This window comes from Cynocephalus volans, chromosome 8, assembly GCF_027409185.1.
Source record: "Cynocephalus volans isolate mCynVol1 chromosome 8, mCynVol1.pri, whole genome shotgun sequence".
In the NCBI taxonomy this organism is placed as follows: Eukaryota; Metazoa; Chordata; class Mammalia; order Dermoptera; family Cynocephalidae; genus Cynocephalus; species Cynocephalus volans.
In genome coordinates this window covers 111,592,385-111,616,810 of record NC_084467.1, presented here as the reverse complement: position 1 = coordinate 111,616,810, position 24,426 = coordinate 111,592,385, and the positions used below count along the sequence as shown (strand labels likewise).

Sequence of the window (24,426 nt, the reverse complement as noted above, 5' to 3'; positions counted from 1 at the left end):
AAAATAATGAAAAAGTCCTGGTTACATTTGAAAGATTTGTTATAATGAACCAGAAATACAAGATTCCACCGCAAGTAGAACAGTTGACAGAATATGGTTAAACTTAATTAAACCTTCAAGGGAAATAAGAACGTCACACAAAGCCAATGCATAGACAAGCCCAAGACTGGTTTGGGATAAACATGAGGATAACTGCATTTCAGCATGGGTATCTTCCGAACTCTCCCAGCAGTTAGTCTGCCATCCTTCTCCCTTTTGACACATCTGCCAAACCAAATAAATGGCTTCTATATTGCAGGTGTAGGCCAGTCCAATAGTACCTCTTTGGACATGATGCAAAGCCAAAAGGAAAGTTTACGAATCTCATTTGAGGTTGGAGAGTGCAGGTATACCCAACCCAGAGTAATGGTTACTATCTGTGGTGTCAACACACAACGGTAGTAACTTCAAGCAAATGAGAGATGCTACCATATGTAAACTGTTATGTGGCCCTGTAGCAATGTCCACGTACCCAATTTACTACGCTAAATTATCAACATGGCAGAACGCGTTTTTCATCTCCTTATTTTCTAAACATTCTAAGAGGCTATTAAAGAGGATGCAGAACAGATCTCTACCTCACAAAGCTAGGCATCAGGGAGGAACACTGATGGGCTCCTTCTGGGATCTTTTTGTTGGGGGACACAGAAATGAATAGAAGAAATGTTACAATGTCAGAGCATTATGACAGGTGAGGGGAGGCAGAGGTAGAAAGAGGGTGTTCTAGCCATAAGGTTAACACATGTTGAAAGAGACGTCTGGGCGAAGGAGGAAAAAAAAACAAACCAAATCAAAGGAAAAAAGGGTTTCATACAACACAGTATCAAAAAGTAAAAGGAACACACTAAATGCACAAACTGGTGGCAAGTAAGTCCACAGCCTATTGTGATAAGTCCTTCTAGCATCAATCAGGCTTCTTCTCATCTGTTATGTCAAGGTTATTTACAGATGTGGTAACTTTTAACAAGAGTCTCTCAAAGGAGGGTGGGCAGGCTTCAATCATTGGTTTCGGGATCTGTCTGCGCCATGTAAGCATCCAACTCAGCATCTAGGTGTCCTTTCGTTTTCGACATGTATGCATCCAACTGGTTGTCCAGCTGCTCCTTGGTCAATACAGGGCGAGCAAGGGCACCTCTTCCTCTTCCACGGCCTCGACCTCTGCCTCCAAAGCCCCCTCTTCCCCGACCTATCATACCCCGACCTGGCCCAAGGGGGAAAAAAAAAAGACAGTTACAAGTAGGTTTAATGGGTGCTATAATAAATGCCCCTTTCAGCAGTGGGGCCTAGCTGAGAAAAGCTGAAGGGCAGGGCAAAGAAGAGGAGAAATCTGGAAAAACAGGAAAGACAGTGGGTAGAAAGCAACACATGGAAAGCACACATAATGAACCCTTTATTACATGCTCATCTCTAAATACTATTTTAAAAAATCTATTCTATCAACAAAGAAAATTATAATTAAAAAAAACCTTAATCTCTCCTATGATAAATAAATTACCTAGTTTGAGACCTACTATAAGTTCAAAATTAAAATACATTATAGATAACTTCATTTATTGAGGTAACAGGGTGGTAACAAGGACACAGAGAATCAGAGGTGTGAAGGTAGACAGTTTTCAAATTAAGATTAATGGAGACCTTTCTTGAAAGTTACCTCATCTGTCCTTAAAGTTATCAAGTCAAATGAGCTGACCCCATGTGTCAGGAGGCTGAGTAGTTATTCTGACAAAGGAACAATGTGGGCAGATGGGGGAAAACACTTTGAGTAGACCCAGCCACTTCCACCTCCGATTCTAGTCACATCTTACGACAATTGTGGTTATCTGAGAGGTCGTTTCAATTCACTTGACAAAACATACCCAGCTTTCTGAAAAGCTACTTTAGTCTCTCCCACCCCCATGATGTCTCTCTCTCAGAAACCAAATCAAGATAATGTGAAAACATGCTATTTCAACCTGAAACCCAAACTAGCTTGCACTTCACTCAATAAGCCAAGTAGCATATAATGAGAGAGAAGAAAACAAGTTCTTGGTTATCAAATTTCCTTTCCTACCAGTTGTTATTCCTTGGCAACTTCAAAGTCATAAATTATGGAAGACCCACTACACACTTTAAAAGGACCAAAGCAAATAGACAAAATATATATATTTTTGTAGCAGAGGCTACAAAAAAATATAATATTTTTCCTGGCCAGGTGCTGCTGGGAGTTTTCCACTAAACTCTAAGCCAGAAAGCTCCCACGAGATTTGTCATTAACAGCAGCAACACCATTAAATTCTTTTCCAATCTGGGTCATGAGGTCGCAAAACAAATATCAATAAATCCCAAAGGTAAAATGATCGACAAGAGCCAGTTAGTTACTGACAGTAATACCATTACATTGCTTTCTACCTTGATCAAAAAAGTCGTCTCTGGTTCTCCATAGCACAAACTTTACATTGAATTTATGTGGTTTCAGAGCCATTACCCAGCTCCAAGTATCACCACACTCTTTAATTAGGTTTCATCTTTGTACATCTCCCTCTATTCTTAATCTGACTCAAACTGGGGTTTTGAGCTACAGGATGGGTGTGTGGTGGTGGTGGTGCAGGAAGAAAGGTAAAACCTTAAACTGACCGTTCTGTCATTTTAACAATACAATCTAAATTTGCAAGACCCTGGAAGACTGCATATAATCTGGATCTGTAATATGCACTTGACTGGTTCTTGGAAAAATCATGACAGACTTTTGAACTACCAGCATGTAAATTTAGAAAATAAGCCAGTTTCAAATAACAAAACAAGACAAACAAACAAGCCTGCCTATGACTTGAAGCTGTGCAGAAAGGTAGCTCTGAGTTTTTAAGGGAGGAAAATAAGGGGGAGCTACTCTCTGAAGTTGGTAGCTGACTAACCTCTACCACCGATTCCGCCACGACCCATAGCTCCACGCCCTAGGCCCCCTCTCCCAGGACCTCCACGACCTCGAACACCACCTCTTCTTAAGCCCATTCGGGGAGCTACGGCTCGTCCACCTCGGAGCAGGTTTTGACCTTGGAGAGGAGGCATACAATGTATATGCAGGTAAATCCAAGAGAGACAAAGTAGATTCTAACCAAAGGAAGGCAGTGAGGGTTAAATGAGTCATTCAGTTAATTTTTAGTTTGGGTGGGGCAAGTTACACACTGAGTGTGAACAGATTAAGCTGCTCTTTATTTAATCAATTAAGTCTGACCACAAATCCATTTTTGGAAGAAGCTGGGAGTTAAGATAATTAGTAAGTACATACATTTAATAAGTACCTATTAAATAATCAGATAGATGCCTAGAATTATGGTAGATTTAAAAAATAAATGCTATGGTTTTTGATCTCCATACATTCTTGTAGGGGATAAGAACTATACAGGGGACAGAGTAACAGTGCCCAAAATGTAACGTATAGGTAAGTGCTATAGGTCAACTTGTCCTCTTTCCCATATTTTACTAGCACCAGGAACACAGAGATGGTTAGTTAAGATATAGGCCAAAAGACCCATAAATTTCTTAAATTTGACTTATTTCTAGAACTTGAATGTGCTTTGATTCAAGCAGCAGCAGGGTGTTTTAAAATGGGATGGAGATGACATGAATTACCTGTTGTTATGCAGGTCATAGCCTCACCATTGCACATTACCAGAAAAGGAATGGTACTGATAAAAGACATGCAGCACTATTAAAAATATGTGATTTCAAAAGTTATTAATTATATTAATACAAATTCAGGCTTAAAGATGTTAAACAAATGTGTCCATAAGCAGCCCAAGAGAAAAGGGAAGGGGATGGGGCCTGCCAATGATCAGGTACACAGCACTGACCTCGGAGCGACATCCCGCCCCTAAGCAGGGTTCTGGTAGCACGTCCCCCACGTAGTCCTCCTCTGGGCAAGCCTCTCTGGATTATGGGCAGGCCTCGTCCTCCGATTGCTCCCCTGGCCAGGGCCCCTATGGGTCGGCCTAACCGTGCCTGGATGTTACTCTTACCCAGGCGCTGCTTTAAGCTCTTCTGGAAGAAAAGGTGTTGGGGGATTGAGATCAAAAAAGCAATCCAGAATGATTTGGCAATTCAAAGTGCAAAGAAAAGAAGCAAGTGAGATATATCTCATGTGGAGGGAGAAAAACCTGCTGTGGGTGTCAAAAAGATCCCAAACCAGAAGCAAGCCCTTGCTTCAGAACATGACATAAAAGAAGCAGAATTCTGATCCACAGCAGAAACTCTAAGAAGCTTGAATATGGTCCCATGAAATTGGCATCACCACAAATTACCTCACTAATTTGCCTACAGAAGTCATACACTGCCAATAGGAACTTAAGTTTTAGTAAGAGCACTCTACGGTTCAATCCTGGATTTTTTGAACTACAAGTTGACAATGATATGACTCGATTCATACCTGCCCAAGGACTATCATTGTCTTCAAAGGCTTACTCAAACACCATTGGAAGATCATCATACTCGGGGCAAAATTTAAATTACAAGTTCACTTGAGTTCTTGTAACTTAAGAACAAGACTGATTTCTCAAAGAGGCCCATGTGCTCCATTTTTTCACTGAGTATCTATCTCCAGAGGGTCCACTTTTGACCTTAAGATGTAAATAAACACAAAAAAGTTAATCTTCCTTTCCTTACATTTCTTTAAAACTCATTTTTGTGAATAGCTAGCTCCTTTAAGCCAGTATAATGACCTTTAATTAAAAATAAACATATAACTCAAATGTATCTTAACAAAGAATCAGCCAAACTTATGTTAGGATTAAGATAGGTGAGCTATAATCACAAACTCAGGGCTATACATGAGAACAAGGACATACTACAGAGAGAGAGATTTTCAATAATTTATTCCTCAAAGAGAAATCACGAAGACCACATCTCAGAGAATTCCTTCAAAGAAAATGGGGACAGTATAGACTTGAACACAACCAAGGCCCTAGCAAGCCTGTTTTTCTATAAAGCCATCAGTCAGTATGAATGAAAATATATTCTATGTGTCCTAATTCTCCATTCACAAGTGACTACAAATATTTTTTTTTTCGTTTTTGGATTTCTTTGCAATCATATCCCTCAAAAAGATGCTGTGAGATATTATTAGCTTCTTAGCACAAGACCATAAACTGCTTCTAATCAGAGAAGGCCCTAAACATCATACACTTAGCGTGATCAGGTGTAACCAACCATAAGGGCCTGTCCTGTCACTCCCTAATCAGCGCAATTACAAGGTCAGGACTGCATTCTACAAGTCCCTTGTGTTCAGTTATCCTAAGCACATTTGTTCTCCCAACCTCTGTGCTCTCAAGGGAGAAATGTACAGTGCTGACAAGTTCTTCTCACTTCCCAATCCTTAGCTGACACCTATTCTGATTTCTAATATTGACAGGAAACTTAAGGATGTCAACTGTATCACCCAGTTTCCACTTTAGAGTTGTGCTGTATGATATGGTGGCCACCAGGCCACATGTGCTATTTAAAAGTTTAAAAACAAACAACCCCCCCCCCCCAACAACCTCAACTGCATTAGCCACATTTAAAGTTCTCAATAGCCACATGTGGCTAGTGGCTAACAAATGAGACAGCAGATATAGGATATTTTATCATTGTAGAAAGTTCTGTTGGACAGCATTGCTCTAGAGGCTACTTTCTGTAGAGACTATACTTAAAAGATTCTTGTTCAAGGTCCTTCGGAATGATCTGCCAGGGACTTATCTTCAGCAATTTTTATTTACTCTTGGAAAATGATGGTGCTTTTTGCTGCTTTCCTGAGTCAGGGATGAATCCAATCACTCCAAGGCTTAACAAAGCTGAAGCAGAAAAGTCTTGTTTATTTTTGGTCAGTGAGCCCAATGGTTCAGGGTGGGGGTGGGAGGGTGTTATATTTAACTGCTGAATTTATGCACAGCCATGCAGTGATACCAGTTAAAGTTCTTACAGTTGCATGGCACCGCCCTCCAGACGCCCAGCCACAGCTTGGACATATCCTTCCACAGCCTCTGTCCGGACTTGCATATAAAGTCTATGAATAATAAAGAGCAGGTTTTATTTCAGGTCTGAATAGGATTATGTGTTACTGGAAATTTGAAAGAGAACCCACTAACCCTGAAGTTAATTACTCAGTTTTCTTGCTGATAACTTTAGGTGCTGTGGAAATGAAGATCACTCTACTCTTTCTATATTTTAGCATTGAAAATCTTTGACTAAGGCCATTCAGACTCCCTGTGCTTAGGGAGAAAGAATAAAATTATTTCCCCAGTTTGTAAATTATTTAACAGGGAGTAAAGGATATTTTGAAGGTTATCTAGAACAGAAAAAAAACTTTCTTTATGGAAAAAGCCATTAATCTACTTTAAGGGAAAAGGAACAGGAAATAAAAGAGATTAATACTCATTGATACAGAAACAGGCCACATAGATGACAAATTCCCTAAAAGAGAAAGACAATAAAAAGTTACTTATCAGTACCTGTCAAAACTGGAATTCCCTGAACTTCTCTTTCTTCCAGAGAAGTTTCAGCTTTTGCCCTGAGCCATCCTGTAATCATCCATCACGTCCTGACAGTCTCAGTGGACTGCCTGACAGATCACCAGTTGCTTCTGGAGCATAAAAACCCATTCTCTCACCTGCTTAAGTTTTAATGCTGCCTGGACAGAGGGTCTATTCTCCATCTGCTGGGCCAGTCTTCTGTTTCTGGCACTGGCTAGCTGCTGTTGTTGCTGCATCGAAGCACGAATATTCACTGGCATCGGCTGTTTGTTCTTCAGCATATTAGTAAAGCTTCAAGGTCGAACAAAATGGATGTTTAAATAAAAGCTTTATTACAAAACATTTATTGGCATTTTCATGGCTTGCTAGACCAGGAGCTCCAGATCCCACGAACTTTTAAGTAAAGTGGTACACTTAGATCAAAGCTGATGTGGGTTAAAGACTCCTCTGTTTCCACAAATTTGCAAGAATCAGAAACTTAGAAATGCAGCTAAGTGCAGCACATTCAATCAAAAGTGATAAAAAGGGCTCAGGTAACGGCTTTTAGAGAGGTGGAAGGTATGAAAAACACGCAATAAGCAGATACGATGACAAGAGACAGAAGATGTAGTTTCAAAGACAAACGAAGAAAGCCTAAACCTTGGGGTACATTCTAAGGGTAAATATGAAGAGCACTAGGGCACCTTCAAAGCCCATGGAAATAACACACCCATATAAATTATAGGAGTGTATCACATTTTAAAGTACATTTATCACTTAGTAACATATGAATATGGATAATTAGGGTATCCTATGCTAAGAGATAAGAAGAGAAGCATATATGCTTCAGAAGAGGTAAAAATAAACATCAAAATAATCTCTTAGTGGTCTAACACCAACTTACTAAAATCATTAGGCAAAGGGCACTCAATGAACAAAGGTCTCCTATTTAAATATCTTAACTTTCCTAAGTCTCAAATGATCACCTCTTCTGACTCCAACCGATTACTTCTGAAAGTTAGATTAAATTCAATCATTTAAGAGCCCATGAAGACACTCCTCAGGGCTGGCCTGTGGCTCACCTGGGAGAGCATGGTGCTGACAACACCAAGTCAAGGGTTAAGATCCCCTTGCCGGTCATCTTTCAGGAAAGAAAAAAAAAAAAAAAAAAAAAAAAAAGACACTCCACTATTATTCCTGTCAAGGTAAATCTAGTAGAATGGAAGAGAAGAACACTCAACTATAAAAGAATCCAAAACAAAAACAAACTAAAAGCAGAGTGGAAAGAAAGTGAAATGGAGCGAAGCAAGTGCCTCTTACAAGGCCCAAGAATGACATTCGAGGGCCTTTGGACATATTCACGGCTTGCTACCTGCCTCTTACAGGCCAGACACAACGCTGCTGGCCTAGGACTGGGCAGCAAGCCTATTGCAGCCAGGGTACCATGCTACCATGCTGCACCACCCCTGTATCAATGTAAAAAAAAATGTGAAGAAAAGGGAGGGTGTGAGGAGTCTTTTTAAAATACATCCCACCAGATAAATATTTGACAGCTTAACATAAAAATCTACTGACAAGGGGTTCTCAAACAACCGCCCAATTTGTTGTGTACCACATAAAATGCAATTAAGAACAGAAGTCTGTAGCCTTCTGTTGGTATTTAAGCTTAAAACTGTTTTTTGTGCATTGGACCCCAGGGCCAATTTAAGTAATGTTTTCTTAGGAAGGAGCTGAAGTTGCTGTTGGCTGCCTCACCGCTCATTTAGAGACATCTTGGTGGTGCTTTTTAGCACAACTTTCGGCGCTGACTGTGCAGCCATCTTCAAATCCCGAGAATCTACAAAGGACAATAGACAAAATGAGCAAATCAGAATAGTGGCTACCTCATTTCTATAATTGGAAAGGCCCAAACCAGCAATGAATGAAAAGGCTTTATCACTACTGACAATCACATAAAAAACTCATTTCGAATGCTTAGGTTTACACATGACAGTTACCTCAAATTACTAGAACTTCAAGCCACAGGACAGAAAATATCTGTCAAAGTCCCCAAAATAGAAGAACCAAATCTAGCTAAAGGAAGTGTAAAAGTATGGCTTTTATTCTAGAGAAATCATTCTCAACTTTGATATGACTTACCCAGGGAGCTTTTAAAAAATACAGATGGTTGGGCCCAGTCAATTAAACCACAAGCTCTCCTAGTGAGGTGTGGGGATCAGCATGGGGAGGGAAAAAAAAAAAGTACCTAGGTGCTTCTTATGTGCAGCTAAAGTTGAGAACCATCCGTCTAGAGAAAAAATACAGGCATGCCTAGTTTCAAAACTGACTTTCAACTCCAAAATCAAGTAGGGGCCTTAGAAGGAACTAAGGATCTGGGGGAGGGAGTAGGAAAGGTTTCCTAAACTGGCATTCAGCTGGGAGTTAACTCCCACAGAACTCTCCACGTAATTTAACCCTAAAGCCACCATTAATTTCCAACGTTCCCCAAAATCCTGTAGTCCTCACTTAAACTTCCTCCTATCCTCAAAGCCCTGTCATGACCTCCAACTTTGCTCAACCCGCCAAACAATTTTCCTTTTTATCATACCCCAGCTTCCTTCATCAATCCCTCCACCCGGCTCCAGTTCAGCCCCTCCCCCGCCTGCCTCTCACCGGCTCCGCCCCCACCCCGAGGCCCCCCCCCAACACCCGGTCTACGTCCACATCTCACCACCCCCATTCCGCGTCCGCCGGCCCCCTCCGCTCCCCAAGACTTCCTTTTCTGCACAGAAAACGCACCGAAGGAAACGGACGCCAGTGCTCCTCCCGGGGCTGCCACCACGGCTGCGGCAAGAGGGCCGGGGGCCGGCCGAACCTGAATTGACGATGGAGGGGGCTCGAGTTAACTAGCTGGGCGGTTGGTTAGATGCGTAATTGGTAGATTGCGAGGTTTATTCGCTGTTGTTTGGCTGTCCAGTCGGCCGATCCGTCTGCTCGCCCGGCCTGCCCTTTCCTGCCTTTCGCCTGTGCCACCACGGCTGCTTCCACCAACTCCCGCTCGGTGTCCAAAACAAAATGGCTGCCACGCCCAGTGCAGAGTGGGACCGGCTAAAATGGCGCCGACGCAACTACGTCAGGCGTCTGATCCGCGCACAAGTAGGGGGCGGGAAAGATTGGTGCTACGCCTGCGCCGGGGTCAGAGGCGGAACCCTAGGAGAAGGCGGGGCTTCAGCAAAGATCGCTTTAGTTACACGCGCGGCTCTGCCCGCCAGGGGGCGTGGCCAGCGGTTTAGCGGCTGGGCCGTCTGGGGCTTCGCGCTCTAGGCGAGGGTGTACTGCAACCTCCTGCAACCTCCTGGGGTTGTTTGTAATGTGGGCCGCAGAGAGCGGATACGGTCCGGTTGAAAAAATTGTTCGTGTGTCATTGCACCGGCTGCCTAGTCAAGGCAGGCTGTCTAAAAATCTTTACGCGAGACTTGCCTCTGTCTCTTCCGGACCACCGGGCCCGGGTAGTTTATACCGGCTTTCCCTTTGTCTCCATTCGCCATATTCAGAAAGTTGTGAAGTGCCATAAATACCCCCCAAATCAAGGCCCTGGAGGCTAGTGCTGGGAGCACACCTCTAGTGGATCTTGCACCAACCACCACCGCCTGTCCATATTTTTCTCTTCACTTCTTCCCCTCCCCAACTTGGCCTGAATATTGTTTAATTCTTCTTTACGGGGGATCTTTGCATCCCTGATCCCCCTTCCATGTCCTACCTTCCCACCTGCACTGCGTGTGGATTTTGATACAGACTTACAAAGGGAATTTTGTTATGGCTGCGTACACAGTAAAGCGCTCGAGTGTTTGAGAAATGAGTGAATGAACACATCTTCAACCCTTCTGCCCCCATACGCGCATGAGGACGCTTTCATTTTCCTTCCTGTCATTATGTGTGTGTGCGTGTTTAATGGCTTCCTTACTGGACTTTACCCATGTGAGGGTAAGGATTGTGTATTTTGCTCACTGCTGTATCCCTTGTTCCTACACAACGTCTAGCACATGATAGGAACTCGGTAGATATATGCTGAAGGTTGAAAGGAGATTCTTCTGGCTTTATAGCTGAGAAGCTGACGTCTTCTCCACTTCCAACTGGAACACCGAACCTCCACATTCGTAGGCCTTGAGCATTCCTCAGGAAGAAAGGCATAATGTACAGACCTCTCTCCAAATAAGACTCCTCCCCAAATATGGGGAGTTGGGAGTGAGCAGACCTCACTTCTCTCCCCTGTCCCCCTTTGCAGACCGCAGAGGAAACAGACATCGGACATCGTATGGTTGGCGAGAGAAGAGCCTTTAATGAAAGAAGAGTTGCAGGCCTGGACTGCTACTTTTGCGCCCTTTGTGTATGTGTGTGTGTTGGGGGGGTTGGAAGGGCAAGGGTAGGAGGGAGGGGAAGGATAAGTGGGGTGAGGCAGCAGCGGGGTAAAGAAGCAGGTCTGGCAAGTGGAGGGGAAGGGCGCTGCCCACTGGGGCTGTCTGCTCAACTGTTCTCCCAGAAGAAGTTGTTACATGCCACTGTGAGAGCAGCCACCAGCACCACATACTCCTGGAAGTCCACCTCCCCATCTCCGTTCTCATCTAGCTCCTTCATCACCTTGTCCACAGCATCTGCATCCTTCTGGGCCTGCAGAGGGAGGAGAGGGAGGTGTATAGATGGCACTGGTTCTGGGGCAGGTGGGGTGGTTGAGGAGATGAGCGATAGGGAGAACTACATCTAATTGTGGGACTCTTCTGCTTCCCTCCTCAAAACACTCATGGGCTTCTGTCGAACCCACAGAATATGCTCCTTAACCTGGCGGAGTTAATAATAACACCAGTTACCATATGTTGAGTCCGACAACGTGACAAGCACTACACTAGGAGCTTTACAAGCATTGTTTAATTCAAATACAAATAGTATGAGGTAGGTTTCATTAACTTCTGTTCCAGAGAAGAAACAAATTGACAGTCCGTGGTTACATAAATGAGCCCGAAGTCACACAGCTAGGTGGTAGCAGGGCCAGAATTTGAACCCAGTCTAATAACACCTCAGAGCTGGTGCCCTTTCTACTGTATCTCTAGCTTCTCCTTTCCTATGTGGCCCCTGTGAGAATTTGCAGTGCACTTTTCTGCATCCTTCCTGCCCTTCCGAGGAATTATAGCATGCTTACATTCTCTCTCCCATGCTTTTGTTCATGTATATAGGCACCGTTTCCTAAAATGTCCACATTTCCCACAATAATATTCCAATGGAAATCCATGGGTCAAGTGCCACCTCTTCAGAGAAAACGTTTCACTTCAACTGGCTTCATAATCTCCCATAGCCCTTTCCCAGCTCCTCTCTTACGGCTCTGTGTACTTCTTGGAGTTCATGGTTTACTTTCAAGTGTCAGTTTTTTCCTTCTAGACTGTGAGCCTCATTATTGATGAATCTACCCAGGGCCTACCACTTGACAGGTGGGCATTTGACTTCACCCGGGAGGAGTAGGGGAGCCTAGACAAACCCAGAAGAGCTGAACTGGGGTGGGGTGGAGAGATGGCAGGGAGGTGCCCATCCCATGCCCCCACCCTTCGCCCGCTGTCCTCCCACTCTGTGCTCACATCCAGGAAGCCGGAGAGCTCGGTCTGCAGCAGCTCTTTCAGCTCCTTCTTGCTCAGCTTGTACTTGTCCCCCTCCTTGCCCGAGTGGGCGTGGAACACGTTGATGAGGGTCTCCATCGCCATCTCCAGCTCAGAGCCCATTGCGGCAGCACACCTACCTACCCCCCACCATGGAAATTAGTTGGGGACCAGATCCAGGATATCTGGGGTCCGGGTGAGGGGGGCCTTCTGGCCTGGCCCTGGTCCCACAGCTCAGATAGCCATGAGATCAGGATGCTACTGCAGTTTATCTTTCACTGAGATTTTACAATGTGGGGGAAACCCCAGCAGACCCTAAATCCAGACTTGTTCTCTGTGTCCCGTAGTCCATACCTCAGCCAGAGGGGCAGGGTTGGAGCATGGAGGGAGAGCAGCTGGAGCTGGAGCTGGAGCTGGGCTGGCTCCAGAGGCTGAAGTAGATGTCTGCTGTGGCTTCTGGCTGTGTGGGCAGAGACTGAGGAGGGTGGGGCAGGCAGGGGTGGTCACAGGACCCGGCCAGGCCTCCTCTGGCTCTATTTTTACCCTGGGCCTTGCCTGCCTAGCACAGCCAAGCTCTGCTGCTGGGGTGGTGGGCTGGGGTCTCCTCCACAGCCTTGACTCTGTTGCCCACCCCAGCAAAGGGTCAGTCTGGCACCCTTGGTGAGCCTGGTGGAGGGGGTGGCAGCCCAAGGGGGTGGCCTGTGCCTTCTTGGGGAGGAGGATCTCACTGACTAAGAGCTTCCTGTCAGTACCCTGGGGGCTTCTTTTGGTCCTTCAGCTCTGTTCTCTCCTGAATATGTCATTTTGGCTTCTCTGAGATACACCTCCCATTACCTCCAGTTTGGTTCTTCTTACTTCTCTGCAAAATTGTCCCTTCCATCAGGTGGGTGGTGGGAAGGATGAGAGGAACGTCTGAGCTTTTTCCCTGGAGTCACTGCTCCCAGAGAGGGGAAGAGAAGAACTGGGGGCCTTTTCCCTGCTGCTACCCACTCCTGACCCCAGGCCCAGCCTGGTTGATGTGGGAACATTGGGAACAGGGGAATGGGGCTGTATGTATTGGGAGAGATAAAGAGCTGAGCGCATGAGGTCCTGTGAGTTCAAGGGGCTGGGAGAGAGCAGGAAAAGAATGGAGGGGGTCTGTTGACAGAGGAGACTGTCAAGCCAGGGGGCCTCTTTCCCTTGGCCCTGGGACAACCAGGCCCTCCATAGCCCCAGGGGGCAGCTCAGGTGTCTCAGATCAGGTGTCCCCATCCTTCCCCAGGCTTGGGGGTGGATAGACAATGGGCCCTGATAGAATGACATCTCAGCTCTTCAATGGGGCCCTTGTGAGTGTCACCTGAACTCTGGACATGAGAAGCCATTGTCACAGAGACATGGGGGAAATGGAACCCAAGCCGGGGCTGATGGAGGGGATAAGGAGGTCCTGGGGTGGGAGATACTGGTGGCTCAGTTACCAGCCCCATCCAGGAGGGGCACCTGGAGGTTGCCTGGATCCCCCAGCAACCTGGGATTATATGTGTGGACAGTTTTGAGAGAACCTGGGGGAAGGGCAGGTGGGAAAACAAAGAGGAAAGAAATGGGGGGAAGAGGAGTCTAGAGGTCTGGGCCAGGAAAGGGGAGGAGGAGAAAGGGGAGGTCCTGTGAAGGTAGAGTTGGGAGTGGGCACAGTACCGTAGGGCCCCTCTTCATGATATAATATGATCCATGCTCTGCCACCCCCAGTCATCCCTGGGACCTGAGCTCTTGGCAAGGCTGAGTGGAGGTGGCAGAGACTGAGGCTGGAAGGGGGTGGGGGTGGGGAGCAGAAACAGCTGTTGTATGTCTGTTCTCTTATTCTTACCGCATGGAGAGCAAGGCAGGGCCTGGGTCCCCTCCCCAACACCTGGGAGACTGAGAGGGCCTTGGCAGGGGACTCGAGGGGGAGGGCTCCATGTGGGAAGGACTGGTGGCCTGGAAGCTCAGGGGCAGTTTCCCGCTGGCTTCCTGCTTTACTGAGCTCTGAGCTCTCTCTCTGACCTTCTCTTGCCTCCCATCATCATCTGCCAAACCCTGTCTCCCCCAAATCCCAAACTGCCACCATCCTGACTAACTCTTCCCAGACTTTCAGTGTACCACAATATCATTGTCCCCAGACTCTTGGAGCCCCTCTGAAGCTCCTTTATCCCCAACATGGCCAGGCCAGAGACCTAGTGGCAGGATACTCACGGTCGGCCTGGGCCCAAGGTGGGAGCAGGTTTTAGACGGACGGATGAGGCTGCAAATGTGGCTACTGGAGCTGTGTGGGGAGACTTTCTTCAGCCGTCCTTCCCCCGCTGGCCCCCCTCCCCATGGGCTCCACCCCTTCACACAGACACCCAGTGGGGCAAGGGGCCAGGAGAAGACAGAGGCGCCCTCTGTCTCCTGGGCTGGAACAGGCTGTCCTGTGTCTTTCCCCCAGCCTTGGTTGCCCCCCTTCCACTTGCTGGGTACCAGCAGACAGGGCACAGGAGGAAGGAGGTAGAAAAAGAGGTTTTGGTAGGGGTACTAAGATGTCTCACCCCCAGCTTGGCTGTGCAGCCCCTGTTCTACTGTGCAGTCCAGGGGCTGGCTGTGCCAGTTGGGCAGGGGGAAGAGAGAATACCCCTGCCAAGGTCTTAGCCTGGAGCTCCTTCATGAGATTTCCCTGAGGGGTTTCAGTCTGACAACTCCTCTATGGTGGTCTCAGCCTGGGGTCCTCTGAGGGGGTCTTGGTCTGCAGGGTTCTTGGTGGGATACCATTCTGAGGGGTCTCTGTGGCATTTCTCAGATTAAGCCACTCAAGGCTGAGCTCTGTCAGTTGGTTTTTTCAATCAGTAATCACCTCCCACTCCTTCTACCCCCATCACACACACTCCTGATTAGATGTGGGGCCATGGGGCATCAGCCCCTTGTATTGGGAGGGATAGAACCCTAGGATCCTTGTTGAAGGGGATCTGTCCCGGCAGCTCCTCCCCGCAGGGGGGAGAGCGTGGCTCTGGGTTGGGGGGCTGGGATTCCAGGCTTGATTGCCAAGGGCGAGAGGCGTGATTGGGCGGTCTCCTCTCTTCAGAATCAACTACGGAAACTTGACACCTCCGGGCTTGGAGTGGCTGTTTCCTCCCTCCCTGGCCCATATAAACCTCAGCCTACGGCTCCTGCTCGCTGCACCCCACCTCCTTGACCTGGTGAGTCGCATCTTCCATCCCTGAAGGGATCCTTTTCTCTCCCTGGGCTCCCAGGTCCTGCCCCCGGAGCCAGCTCAGACGTGGATTCAGGAAGTGGTATTGGGAGATCGAGCAACAGTCCTTGTGGGGCGGGGGGGGGGTAGGTGGACAAAAAAAGAGGGACGAGTGAGCTCGTCCCCTTCCTCCAGCCCTCCCCTTGCACCCCAGGGGGCTGTGAGGGTCTGTAACAAGCCCTTTCTGGGTGCGGGGTGTCAGAAGAGTCCCGTTCCAGGATCCCTGTCACCGGGAGACAGGAGCGGGGAGGGTCTGTGGGTCCCGGGATCAGCACTCTGCCTAGCTGCCGCTGAGGAGAAATGGGGGTGGGGGGAAGTAGAGAAGATGGATCTGGCCGGACTGAGGCAGCCCTGACCACACTTGGGCATTTGCCAGACCCAGGGCTTCTCTGCTGGTGACAGTGGCCAGAGTGTGTGTGGGAGGGCAGAGTTCAGGCGGGTGGGGACCCAGGTCTCAACATAAACAAGCTTTGGAGACAAACAAACCCATGACCCTTTGAGGCTGGATAAGACAACAAGAAGGGGCCCTTGGGACAGAAAGCTCACAGAGGAGGGCTCCAGAGAAGGATCCCCAGACTGAAAATATCCTTCTAGATAAAAGGCTCTCCAGACTGATGGATAACCATAGGGGGTTCGCCAAGACACAAACACTTAAAAAGGGCCCCCAGACTGTGAGACCTACGGGACCCCCTGGCTCCGCCTAAACTAAGATACTATTTTCTGGTACCCTGCCTAAAGCTCAGCCTCTGTCCCTTCTCTCTTTCCCCATAATGCCTCCTGCAGGCAAAGGCCTAAGTGGCAACACCAAGGTAGGGATGTTTCAGGCTCCCTGATGCTCCCTCTCTGCTCCTTCCCTGTCCTGCAGGTCAGCCCCGTGAGGACATCAGCTCCAGCTCCAGGGTCCTAATGGCAGCTGAGCCACTGACTGAGCTGGAAGCAGCCATCGAGACAGTGGTCACCACCTTCTTCACGTTTGCAAGGCAGGAGGGCCGGAAGGGCAGTCTCAGCGTCAATGAGTTTAAGGAACTGGTCACTCAGCAGTTGCCTCACCTGCTCAAGGTAGGTAGAGGTCTTTGGGACTGAGATTTTGTGAGATGTGATTATGGCACAGTTTTTGTGAGGTGATTTTGTGGAGTATGACAATGAGATCACAAGAAAGGGTGCAGGGGGTCGGTGATTGCATGTTTAAATGGTTCTGGGTTTTCTTGCCTGGGGAGTGTGTGTGTGTGTGTGTGTGTGTGTGTGTGTGTGTGAACTAAGTAAGTGAAGATACTGTGTCTGTGTAAGTGGGAATGAGTTATTGGGCTTTGTGCTCCCATCAGACATGCTGTTGAGTTTTCATGTCTGCTCTGGTCCACTCGGGTCTCATTTCCCCAACATAGAACTGGACCCTGAGCTGGCTTCCAGGAGATTTACAGACCATCAGAACTGGAAGGAGGCCAAGAGAAAACATAGTCCAAACTTCTTACTTCACATATATGGAAACTGAGGCCGAGCAATGGGAAGGGGATTGTCAAAAATAAAAACACAAGGGCTGGCCCGTGGCTCACTCAGGAGAGTGCGGTGCTGAGAACACCAAGGCCACGGGTTCGGATCCTATATATGCATGTCTGGTTGGCTCACTTCGGTGAGCATGGTGCTGACAACACCAAGCCAAGGTTTAAGATCCCCTCACCCGTCATCTTTAAAAAAAAAAACAAAAAACCAAAAAAACAGAAAAACACAAGGGCCAGCCCGTGGCTCACTTGGGAGAGTGTGGTGCTGATGACACCAAGTCAAGAGTTAAGATCCCCTTACCGGTCATCTTTTAAAAAAAAAAAAAAAAATACAGCCACCTTCATGGAGTCATAGACTCTCAGTGTAGGGGGGCCTGTGAAGAGCATCTGTGATTGCTTCTCATCTCCTGTGGGAATCCCCTCAACAGCGGCCTGACAGGGTCTTTCCTTCTCTCCTACACATAGGAGAGAGTTGGGAATTAAATTGCATTGACTCTGAGTTGGCATATCATTCCAGGCTGTTAACAGTTTCTTTTACAACTTTTCTGAAAATTCACAGGCACATAAAAGTGTGTGAATAAGGATTTTTTAAAACAGAAATGAGTTTCTGAAACTCATAGTCTTTCATCTGTGTAATCCTCTACACCTTCTGTTTTCTCAGACTTTTCCTTTTGTATTCTTACTGGAAACTTGAGGTTCTCCCCTGAAGGTACAACATTCCCTGCAGTCTCTTCAAACAGTGACTGTTTTCTTCTAGATCCAACTCCTTCTAGGGCTGGAAATGCAGGAAGTGACCTTTTTGCTTTTTATCGCTTCTTCCAGATCTTAGCTGCTGCTTCTTCCTGAGAACCCCCAGCTCCTAGGAAGCTCATCTACCACCTGCCATTCTTTTTTGTTTTTGGCAGCTGGCCGGTATGGGGATCCAAACCCTGGACCTTGGTGTTATCAGCACCATGCTCTAATCAACTGAGCTAACCGGCCAGCCCCTGCCATCCTTCTTATTGTATTCCTTACAACTCTTCATCTGCTGGCCCACTGTTTTTCTTATCACTGCTTCTGTTGTTATTCTCCGTGGTCTCAGTATCCACACAGACAACTCATCTAACACCCAGGCTTTTCAATTTCTTGAACTCTTCATGTCCAAAGATCTCTCTGCTTGCATCTCAGCATCCCATTCCTCTGGTCATGCTTCTGACCTTGTCATTACCAAAATAATGCACTATTTCCAAAAATCTCGATTTCAAGCCTCCCTTTATCTGACTCCCCACTCCTGTCATTACAATTCTGTTCCTTTAGCTAGTTCCTCCACGCCAGCATTTCCTTGACTCCACTGGTAACTTCGATCTCTCTCTCTCTCTTTTTTTTTTTTGGCAGCTGGCAGGTACAGGGATCTGAACCCTTGACCTTGGTGTTATAACGCCACGCTCCAACCAACTGAGCAAAGTGGCCAACCCAGCCTTCAGTCTCTTGACGCCATCACTTTTTCATCTCCTATCATCATCCCTCATATCTTTATTTACCTTCTTTCTCAGCTCAAGTTCTAAGGCTTGTCATTATAATCACTCCCTCAGCTTCTTTGATTCTGTCTCTCTCTGTCCTAGTTGTCTGGAAAATCCCAAGCCTGGTTAAATCCACCATTCTAACCCCTGCACTTGGATAGCTGAATCTGACTGGAGAAGAATGCACAAGTATGTTGACTTGCCTTACTTTAAATCCACAACCACAAACCCCAAGAGGACCCTTGGCAATACTTGCAATTCTACCACATTTCCCTGGTTGATTAATTTACCAGCTCTTTCAGATGATTGTTTCACAACTTTTCCTCTCCTTAAAATTTTGTACCTCGTTCCACATTCTCTCTCTCACTGAGAAAATAGGAACAATCAGGAAACTTCTATGTGCTCCTTCCCCCAAATCTGCCAGACTCTCAGCACACACCCTGCCTTCCTTCCTGTCGCCAGGAATGATCTATCTCTGCTCCCAAGACCAAGCCTCCACTGGTGCCCTCTCGCCTACTTAAATACTTTCCTCTTGCAATTATTCCTTCTCTCTCTTGCCTCATCATCTTTTCCCTTTTTACTGGATCATTTTTATCAGTTTACAAATATGCTGTTTATCTCCCATCTTAAAAACAAACAAACAAACAACAACAACAACCAAACAGAAAAAAGAAACTCTCCCTCCAGCTGTGCCATATATCTGCTTTCCTTTATAGCAAAACTTCTTAACAGCAATGAGAATAATTTATACTTACTGTCCCTACTTTCCCTCTCCAGGTCCAGAATGCTGGTAGGTATTTGGTAGGCCTCCTACTCACTTAATTCAGATTTCTGCTCAAATGGCAAATACTCAGCATGGTTTTCCTTCACCAATGAATACAACGTCACCTACATTGCGCTCTATGCCTTTACTCTTGCTTTATTTTCTTTCAGAATACGTCCATCACAATTTGACCTCCGTTACATATGTACTTACGTGTTGCCAAGAATGTAAGTCTCATGAAGGAAAGGAATTTGCTCACTGTTTTATCTCCAATGTGTAGAGCAGTGTGTGACTCCTAGTAGGTGCTGAATAAGATATTGAGCAAGTGTCTTAGTCAGTCTGGGCTGCTATAACAAAGTACCATAGACTAGGTGGCTTACAAACAACAGAAATTTATTTCTCACAGTTCTGGAGGCTGGAAGTACAAGATCGGGTGCCAGCGTGGGTTCAGATGAGGGCCGTTCTATGTGTTGCTGATTTTTGTCTTATTGTATCCTTAATTAGGGGAAAGAACTGTAGAGGTCTTTGGGGTCTCTTTTATAACGGCACTTAATCCCATTCATGAGGACTCCACCCTTGTGACCTAAACTACCTCCCAAAAGCTTGATCTCCTAATGTTCATCAACCATCATGTTGGCGGTTAGGATTTCAATATATGAATTTTGAGGAGAAACGTAAACATTCAGACCATAATAATGAGGGAGTGAAATTATAAAAAAGTTGAGAGAAGAAAAAAGGAAAATTTTTTGAGTGAGTGAATGAATGAATACATCTTACATACCATTCTACACATAGCTTTTTAAAAATGTAAAAATGAATATATTTTCCCATTTAAAAAAAAATGATGCCCTGTATTTCAATTTATAGGTTAACACAAATTTATGTAGCCAATTCTCTACTGATAGACATTTCTCTTGTGTCCGTTTTTTTCCCTTTTGCAAATATCTTTGTGTCTTTACATAATTAAGGGAAAATAACTATATAGAGTAAATGTGTGGTAGTAGAAATATTAGGTCAAAGGGTATGCTCATTCTTAATTTTTATGGATGTTACCGACTTACTTCCTAACAAGGTTGTACCAGTTTACATGGCCACCCACAGTGCACGCAAATGTCTGTGTCCTTGCCCAAAATGGGTATTATCAAGTTTTTAATTTTCGCTAATCTGGCCTTGTAACACCAAGGTCAAGGATTTGGATGCCAGATCCATACTGGCCAGCTGCCAAAAAGAAAAAAAACTTTGCTTATTTACAATGTGAAAATGGTATCTTTTTCTGATTTTCACTTCTTTAACTCTGAGTGTAATGGGATTAACATTTTTTTGATAGACATTTATATTGCTTTTGGTGTGAACTGTTTATTTCTTTTATCAAAGACTTTTTTTTTTTTTTAAATGATGACTGGTAAGGGGATCTTAACCCTTGACTTGGTGTTGTCAGCACCACGCTCTCCCAAGTGAGCCAGGGGCCGGCCCTAAAGACTTTTTTATATTGACTTTTTATAGTTCTTTATATAATAAAGAAATTAGACTTTTTTAATATGTGTTACAAATATTTTCCCCTAATTTACCCTTTGTAATTTCTTTGACTTTTGTTTTTTGGTAGCTTTTGCCATTGTGGAGGTTGATGAAATCACTTTCTGTCAGAACCAGACAAAACAGGGCTGGGAAAAGCACAAAGGAGGGGGGCTCATGCTTGCTTTTCTGAGAGAAGAACTGTTTCCAAAGACTTTCTAAAACCCATCAGAAATCCCTTAATGTCCTTCACACATTTCTGTGATAAGGTTTATTGTTAGACATTCTTTAGAAATGCAGTAATTCAGGTAAGATGCTCAGAAAGAATCTTGCCTAGTAATGGCATCTCAAACAATGAACTGGTGACAAATCTGGCTTTGAGCCTCTGAAACCAATGAACTCTATATCTAAGCAGCTTATGTGAACCTCTCCCTTTTTGACAATAAAAACTTTCTCTTACCCTTGCCTCATCAAATGCATACATGGCTTACCATGGTGTGCATTCCGGACTATAGTCCTATTTTCTTTTTCTTTTTTTTAAAAAGATGACCGGTAAGGGGATCTTAACCCTTGACTTGGTGTTGTCAGCACCACGCTCACCCAGTGAGCAAACCAGCCATCCCTATATGGGATCCGAACCCGTGGCCTTGGTGTTATCAGCACCACACTCTCCCAAGTGAGCCACAGGCCGGCCCAAAACTTGGGGTTTCCTCGGACTGCCGCACGACAGGGACCGGTGTGGGGAGACCTCTCCTGGGGCGGTCTGGGCCTCGTACATCGAGTCCTTTAGTCCTCTCCGCTGCTGTCCTGGAAGTGGTTTTTTGTTTGTTTGTTTGTTTTTGACTGGTAAGGGGATCGCAACCCTCAGCACGGTGTGGTCTGCACCACGCTCAGCCAGTGAGCGCACTGGCCATCCCTATATAGGATCCGAACTCGCGGCTTCGGCGCTCCCAGCGCCGCACTCTCCCGAGTGAGCCACGGGGCCGGCCCCTGACAACAGAATTTGATGAGCTTCTGGGTTGCTGAACACATGGAAGTGCCTGGAGGGTAGCGTGCCTGGGGAGGGCAAAGAAGCCTCTCCCCAGTACCTTGCCCTATACATCTCTTCATCTGGCTGCTTATTTGTATCCTTTATAATAAACTGGTTAATGTAAGCAGAGTGTTTCCCTGAGTTCTGTGGGCCATCCTAGTAAATTACTGAACCCATGGAGAGGAGTTGTGGGAACCTGGATTTATAGCCAATTGGACAGAATAGGTCATAACCTGGGACTTTCAATGTCTTTTGAAGTGGGGGCAGTCTCTTGTGACTGAGCCTGTACCTGTGAGATTTGACGCTATCTCCAGGTAGATAGTGTCAGAATTGAATTGAATTATATGTAGGACACCCAGTCAGTGTCTGCTGGAGAATTGCTTGCTGTGGAAAAACCCCAAATATCTGAGGTCACAAGTGTTCTGTGTTGAGTGTGAGTAGAGAGAAAAAAATTTGTTTTTTCCTTTACAATCCCTCAGTTTTCTTCAGGAAGGCCTAATAGATTTCTACATTTATGCCTAAGTGCTTTTTTTTTTTCTTTTTAAAATAGGATTTTTTTTTTTTTTTTTAAAGATGACTAGTAAGGGAATCTTAACCCTTGGCTTGATGTTGTCAGCACCACTCTCAGCCAGTGAGCTAACCGGCTATCTGTATATGGGATCCGAACCTGTGGCCTTGGTGTTATCAGCACCACACTCTCCTGAGTGAGCCACGGCCCGGCCCTAAAAATAGGATCTGTCTTATTATATTTTCTAAATATAGTTAATATTCTTATACCTAAAAAGCTGTTGATTTTTATGCATTGGTTTTGTAACCAGACACCTATCATTTCTAACAGTTTTTTGGAGAAGAAATACAGAGTACTGGATAAGAGCATAAGCTCCGAGTCAGATAATCTAGGGTCAAATGCAAGTTCTAACCTGTCACTATTGGTCAGTTATTTAATCTTTCTGTGCCTTAATTTTCTCATCTGTTAAACAGACTCATTGTAATACTTCCTGATTGAATCGGTGTTGCATTTACTTAACCCATACTTATTGAGCACTGACTGTGCCCTGTCCTGACACTGTCCTAGGCTTTGGGTTACAGTGGGGAATAAGCATCTGTTATGTGCCACACACACATTCTCCCAGGCACGGGGATTTTGATGGTGAACAAGACAGACAAGGTCCCTGTGCTTATGGAGCCTTTCATTCTAGCAGATTATGAGGATTAAATGAAATGAAGCATGTAATGTGTTTAGCATAATGCTTGGAATGGTCAGCACTATAAAGTGCTTATATTTGATGAAATGTTAGCTATTATCATTCTTTTGCTTTTTTCTAAGTATACAATTATATAATTGCTAATACTGTTGAATTTACTTCTTGTTTCCTAATACTTATTTCTTTCTTTTTACTAATTGAGTATTTTTCCGCCTCCCAATATAACGTTACTCTAGCCATCCTTGCCTACCATTGGCAATACTCATTGTATTTTATAATTAAGCATGATTGTAGCTTTAAAAAAGTCTTGTTTAGCTCTTCTGTGTATTAGCTGTGTCCTGTCTAGAGATTTGGCGAGTCCTTCTCTACCTTCATCCAAATGTTGATTCACATTTTGAGCATCATACTCTCCCAGAGATATCCTTCTCTGGTTTGAACTATTATTGTTCAACAGTCAATTTTTTGGTTGTGATTATTTATCTGGCAACTAATCCTTTGATCATGACATCCACTTTAGAGTACTCATACATTTGACAGGGCTTCATAAAAGGCTTTGTCAAGGGCCCCCTAGAAAGCCTGATACCCCCATGTCATTGCCATTCCCCTGATCTACCAGGCTAGTGACCCGGCTGGATAAATGAGAAGACATTAAGGTTCTGCAAATGAGCAGCTAAGTGCTGTGAGCTTCTCTAGCTTTCTGTGAAGAAGGAGGGTGGCCTAAAGAAGGCTTTGGGTGGTCAGACTTCATCCATCCCTACAACAGGTGGTGCAGTGGTATGGGGGAGCCGCAGATTGTGTGCGTCCCTTCCCAGCTCTGAATTCTGTGACATCATGTTTTCGGTTTATAATCAGCCATGGTGGGAATATTTACACCATAGCAAACATAAACAAATGAGGCCCCCTTCCTTCTGCTGGTTGCCCTTTGGAGTTGGAACCCCATGGCTGTACAGTCGCGGGGTTGCGGCCTCATCCTTCAGGTAAGGGCTGGGCTAGGGCTCTCCGAGGGAAGGGTCCTAAGAGAATGGCAGCTGGCAATTCTTCCCTCCCTCCCTGTCTCAAGAACCTTCCCTTTGGTGTCTCCTCAGGATGTGGGCTCCCTAGATGAGAAGATGAGGAGCTTGGATGTGAATCAGGACTCGGAGCTCAAGTTCAATGAATACTGGAGACTGATTGGGGAGCTGGCCAAGGAAATCAAGAAGGAGAAGGCCCTAGAGACCCGGAAAAAGTAAAGCCAGCTGGCCAGGATGGGGGCAGGCAGGACAGGGGTGGGCAGGGCTGGGCAGAATCTTTCTCCCCCCAAATAAAGCTTCCCCCTTGAAACACAAACGTTTCTTACTCATACCTCACCATCTCTTCTCTGAGACCAGGGTGTGGGAAAACTTTGCCTTGTCCTGAGGGTGGGTCTGAGAATTATGAGCTCCTTGAGGACAAGGAGTGTCATCCATTTTCCAACATTCTGCAGCATGTAGACCAGCTCTCATACAGAGTAGGTGCTCAATAAACAAATGACTGATGAATGAATATGTGAAAAGTAGAGACAAATTTGGGGCAGGTGAGGTGACTCT

At 45.7% G+C, this 24,426-nt stretch overlaps 3 protein-coding genes across 7 annotated transcripts; 1 reads left to right on the top strand and 2 right to left on the bottom strand.

Moving 5' to 3' along the window:
• Positions 1-21: 21 nt before the first annotated feature.
• CHTOP (chromatin target of PRMT1) lies at positions 22-9,570 on the bottom strand. Of its 4 annotated transcripts, none has more exons than XM_063105514.1 (7): positions 9,279-9,570; positions 8,256-8,337; positions 6,659-6,812; positions 5,972-6,055; positions 3,870-4,056; positions 2,931-3,068; positions 22-1,240 (listed from the first exon to the last, which is right to left on the bottom strand). In XM_063105514.1, the coding sequence occupies exons 2-7, from the start codon at positions 8,318-8,320 to the stop codon at positions 1,035-1,037; spliced, it is 834 nt and encodes a 277-aa protein (XP_062961584.1). In that variant the 5' UTR covers positions 8,321-8,337; positions 9,279-9,570; the 3' UTR covers positions 22-1,034. The 4 variants fall into 4 exon arrangements, with proteins under 4 accessions (XP_062961584.1, XP_062961585.1, XP_062961586.1 ...); XM_063105515.1 differs by having other exon boundaries at positions 3,870-4,053; XM_063105516.1 differs by lacking the exon at positions 5,972-6,055 and having other exon boundaries at positions 9,279-9,568.
• A 1,225-nt stretch (positions 9,571-10,795) lies between these two features.
• S100A1 (S100 calcium binding protein A1) lies at positions 10,796-14,430 on the bottom strand. 2 transcript variants are annotated; one of them, XM_063106074.1, is made up of 3 exons: positions 14,327-14,430; positions 12,104-12,261; positions 10,796-11,147 (listed from the first exon to the last, which is right to left on the bottom strand). In XM_063106074.1, exons 2-3 carry the CDS (start codon positions 12,242-12,244, stop codon positions 11,004-11,006), a joined length of 285 nt encoding a protein of 94 aa, XP_062962144.1. In that variant the 5' UTR covers positions 12,245-12,261; positions 14,327-14,430; the 3' UTR covers positions 10,796-11,003. The 2 variants fall into 2 exon arrangements, with proteins under 2 accessions (XP_062962144.1, XP_062962146.1); XM_063106076.1 differs by having other exon boundaries at positions 12,104-12,257.
• Positions 14,431-14,585: 155 nt separating this feature from the next.
• S100A13 (S100 calcium binding protein A13) lies at positions 14,586-24,161 on the top strand. The gene is made up of 4 exons (XM_063106847.1): positions 14,586-14,617; positions 15,189-15,303; positions 16,222-16,415; positions 23,947-24,161. The coding sequence occupies exons 3-4, from the start codon at positions 16,263-16,265 to the stop codon at positions 24,088-24,090; spliced, it is 297 nt and encodes a 98-aa protein (XP_062962917.1). The 5' UTR covers positions 14,586-14,617; positions 15,189-15,303; positions 16,222-16,262; the 3' UTR covers positions 24,091-24,161.
• Positions 24,162-24,426: the final 265 nt, after the last annotated feature.